General features: G+C 35.8%; 2 protein-coding genes across 2 annotated transcripts in view; one reads left to right on the top strand and one right to left on the bottom strand.

The window, feature by feature from the left end:
* Nucleotides 1-764: 764 nt before the first annotated feature.
* CBG22095 lies at nucleotides 765-1,293 on the bottom strand (the record flags this gene model as incomplete). The annotated part of the gene is made up of 2 exons (XM_002638830.1): nucleotides 765-1,039; nucleotides 1,155-1,293. 2 exons carry the CDS (start codon nucleotides 1,291-1,293, stop codon nucleotides 765-767), a joined length of 414 nt encoding a protein of 137 aa, XP_002638876.1.
* A 2,721-nt stretch (nucleotides 1,294-4,014) lies between these two features.
* CBG22094 overlaps nucleotides 4,015-4,451 on the top strand; it is a gene marked incomplete at both ends in the record, with an annotated part of 2,501 nt that continues 2,064 nt past the window's right edge. The window contains one exon of the mRNA XM_002638829.1: nucleotides 4,015-4,213. Coding sequence (XP_002638875.1) covers nucleotides 4,015-4,213 — 199 coding nt within the window. The remainder of the gene's footprint in view (nucleotides 4,214-4,451) is intronic.

Genomic DNA, 4,451 nt, shown 5'->3' with positions numbered 1-4,451 from the left:
CGAAAAATGTGTTTGAATGACAATTTTCGACCAATTTGACGAAAAGCAGATTTTTTGTCGTTCAAACACATTTTTCGATATGATATCGGACCGGAATCCGGCTCGAATAATATAGGCGTGATGGGCCCTGTCGAGATCTATCATTTGGTATCAAAACCATCTGAATACCTCGTTCTAGGGACAAGTTATCAGCCGGCCCACCATCTGCTCGCGCCGGCCCGCTTGCAACTATGATTTTGAGAAAAGCAGGAATTTTGAAGACAAAGCCAATATTTTGAGATTATTGAGACAATTTTTTAAAAACATTTTCAATCAAACATCGAAATTTCACAGCAGTTTTCTTCAACAATTTTGTTTGTCAATTCTGAAAATTTCAAAATCAAAAACTGAGAACTTTGAGAATATTCTGAAATTAAGAAAATCCGAAAAGTCCAAAATCAAGGAATTTCAAAAAATGGGAATTTTGTAAACTAATTGTATTTTTGACTCGGAAATTCAGAACATTCATTTTTCCCGATTTTCTGAATTAGGTTCAAAAAATCCCCAATTTTTAAATTTTCCAATCTGAAAACTCCCAAAAAATGAATTGGGGAACTTTTTGCATGAAAACTAGCTCATAATTAACGAAAAAAAATTCCAGAAGCACTAAATTTCCATTCAATTTCAGTTCTTTATTTTTCCAGATTTTCAGCTCCGTTTCCATCGAATTTCCATCGACTTTCCGGCTCTTTTTCATGTGTTCCCCCATCAAACTGACAGTGTTTTCAACTCACATTCAGCTTATCCCCATGCGTTTTCACTGTCAGCCCGATAGTTCCCATTAATCTGAGCTCAATTTTCAGTTTATCGCCCTCCAAAAAGCTCTTCAACGCGGCGACGAACATGCGCGCCACCTTATTGAAATTGCCCGCCAAAATCGCATCGTCGACACTTTTCTCAAAAGTTTCCAGATTCAAAACTATAGAATCGCCGAATTCCTTCCACTTGTCATCGAGATGCGGACGGACGAGTTGTGACGATTGCACAGACGGATGATTCGCTGAAAAATTTGACATTTTTGGAGGGAAAATTCTTTAAAAATGGGTGAAAATGATATATATTAACAGGCAAATATAGACTTTATTATCAAAAAATTTTTATCGATTCATATGGACCTGTGCTGTTCAGAGCGGGCTTTGGTGGAATTCCAGTCGGCGTTCGAAAGTCTAACTTTGCCTTGATGCCTCCAGAAGTAGCTGATGTCGATGGACCACTTGGTATCACCCGAGACTTTTTCAAATCCTCTGGCTTCATTATTGTGTCATTCAAACGTTTGTGTTTTCGTTTTTCCATGTTTCCAAGTCTGCAAATTTTTATTTATGTGAGAAATTCGACAAAAAACGGTTGATTTTGATGCGAAAAGTGGTTGTGAAATTTGAGAAAAAAAATGCGAAAAAAGAGGGAAGTATGCAAGCGCGCTCTGTTGGACATGAGTTTTGCGCGCGAATTTGAAATTTAATTTTTCTGAGTATCAGGTTATTCTCTGAAATTTCGTTCTGAAATCGCTGAAATCTCGGAATCTCTGGTTTTTCTGGACTTTTCGGACTTGTAAATTTCGAATTCCCAAATATTTTCAAAAATCTGAAATTTGGAATTTTCGAGTTTCTGAAAAACTGGAAATCCGATTTTCAAATATCTGAAATATTTAAAATTTTTGAACTTTTCAAAACTTAAATTTCTAGCTGAATTCGCTTTTTTTACCATTTTTTTAAATCTAAAAATCTGCAAAATTCGAAAATTTTCATAAAAAGAGACCCCGCAAATTCCGGGGGAAAAACCGGGGAAAAGTAGGCGGAGTCGGGAAAAGTGGCGGAAGGAGCCTGAAATGCAACCCTGACACGGTTTTGCCGCACGGTTTTTCTGCACACAGACATCCGGTTTTTTTCCCCGGAATTTGCAGGGTCTCCATAAAAAATTTCTGCTTCACAAATCGCGCTCTATCGCCGAATTTTTTGCGCGCGCTTTCAAAATTTCAAAAACCAAAATTTCAATTGTCATCATTTTTGACCTAATTTTTCTCCTTTTTTCTCCGAAATTCAAGTTTTTCAGCTCAAATTTTCAGGCTTTCCATCTAAAAACACCTCAATTTTACACAAAAAATCATGGCAGTGCAAGGTTTTTCAGCGATTTTCAGCGAAATTTCTCAATTTTGTTCAAATTTTCAGCAGAGCCACTGATTGCATCTATGGAAAGTCTGTGTTTGTGTCCAGTCTGCTATTCGGTAGCGCCATTTTTTTCTCGAATTTTCCAAATTTTTCGTTCAGAATTTCAACGAAACCACCCGAATCGCTCAAATGTTGCACTGCGGACACACATTCTGCAGTCAATGCGTTGAAAATGTTCAAAAATACGGGAATTCCGCACATCTGGAGTGCCCGTCGTGTCGCGCTGAGACCAAGTGTGATGCTGAGAAAGTTGGCACCAATTTCCTTGTCATGGGTGTGTGAAAGAACCCAAAACCCCATGAAATGACCGAAAGAAGCTATAAGATATTGTTAATTAGAGAGAAATTTGGCCCGAAATTCATAAAAACTGCTGTTAAGACATGAATTGTCATAAGAATTTTGTAAATTCCGACAAAAATTTGAAAAAATTTCAAAAGTATTTTTCTGAAAATTTCAAAATTTGGCAGAAAAATGACCAAAAAAAGAGAACTTCGATCACACTTTACTGCTAATTTCATCGAAAAATCGCTCGCAAAAAAAAAACTGGAATTTTGAGAGAATTTTCGACTGAAACATTTCAAAAATTCCCAAAAGAATCGCTCAAAATTATGAAAAAATCACAAAAAATCACGAAAAATCGGTCTGAAGTTCAAAAAAAGTCGATGAAATGACTATCGAAAAATGTGATTTTTTTGGAAATTTCGATAAAAATGGCTCAAAAATTATGAAAAATCAAATTTTAGACTAGAAAACTCAATCGAAATTCAGAAAAAAACCACAATTTCTCTCAAAAAAAAAAGTGAAAAATAGACGAAATTTTCGACAGAAAATTCGAAAAAATAAATCAAAAGTGGTGAAAATCGAATTTTGAACGAAGAAATTCGGTTTTAAAAAACTATGGAAAATGCTGATAATCGGTCGAAAATCCTGAGAACACATTTGGAGTGCCCGTCGTGTCGCGCTGAGACCAAATGTGGATGCTGAGAAAGTTAGCACCAAATTCCTTGTCATGGGTGTGTGAAAGAACCCAAAACCCCAAAAATTGGCCGAGAAAAGCTATACAATATTGTAAAATCGAGAGAATTTGGCCCAAAATTCATGAAGGAATGCTCAAAATTATGAACTTTTTTTTCTGAAATTTTTGAAAATTGGCTGAAAAATGACCCAAAAAGGGGAATCTCGATTACAAAAAATCGGACTTGGAACTAAAAAATTTGGCGCCGGGACGTTTCAGAACCCGACGTTTCAGAACTTTTTTGTATTCTTGTATAGTGGTTTTTGCACACCAAATGAGCATTGCTCATTTCAATTTTGTGTTTTTCTGCTTCTACCGTACTCCAAATAGTGTTCACACTCGGAATCTCAAAAAATCGAAAAAATTGAAATTTTCAAAAACGATTTCTAAGAGTACCGGCGAATATGAGTCTCATTTTTGCGTACTTCTAGACATCGTTTTTGAAAATTTTCAATTTTTTTTCGATTTTTTGAGAGGTTCCGAGTGTATCACTATTTGGAATACGGTAGATGATAAAGAATAAAAAAGCTGAAAAGCACAAAATTGAAATGAGCAATGTTTATTTGGTTTGCAGAAACCACAGAAATTCATTTAAAAACCCAAGTTTTTGTCTTTAAAAAATGTAAAGATTTAGCGAATTTTCGACTAAAATATTACGAAAAATTGGAAGAAAAAATGCTCAAAACTGACGAAAAATTCACTAAAACTATGGAAAAGGCTGAAAACTGAAATTTTGGGCGAAAATTCAAAAATCTCTAAAAAATACCCCAAAAACCCCCAAATTTTCTTCTAGAAATGATTCGAAAAATGGGTTTGATGGGTCCAAATGAAATCGCGCCGGCGAAAGAGCCAAAAAGAGCACGGAAGGAGCAGCGGGAACGAACGATTGACGAGATGATCGATGAGTCGTATCGACAACTGATTGCTGACGTTAAAAGTGAATTGATGTCGAAATTCGAGGAATTGAGAGATGGTCTCAGGAAATCGACCATTCGTAAGTAGGGAAATTCGGAAAAATGGGAAAAAATTGATCTAAAATTTTAAAGGTGGTGCAGGAAAGCAGAAAAGCATGTAGATTGCCATAAAAATAAAGAAAAAATTCAAAAAAAAAATCCTTCATTGAGAAAAACGCATTGAAAAATAGGCTGAAAGCCCTTAGGGACGAGCTTTTTTCGCTTGTTTTTCTAGGCCACCCGGTGAGTAAATGCGCGCGAATTCAAACTTTTAAAACT

This window comes from Caenorhabditis briggsae (assembly GCF_000004555.2).
Source record: "Caenorhabditis briggsae complete genome, chrI, whole genome shotgun sequence".
Lineage (NCBI taxonomy): Eukaryota > Metazoa > Nematoda > Chromadorea > Rhabditida > Rhabditidae > Caenorhabditis > Caenorhabditis briggsae.
The sequence above is the reverse complement of the archived record's forward strand: the minus strand, read 5'-3'. Positions and strand labels throughout refer to the sequence as shown.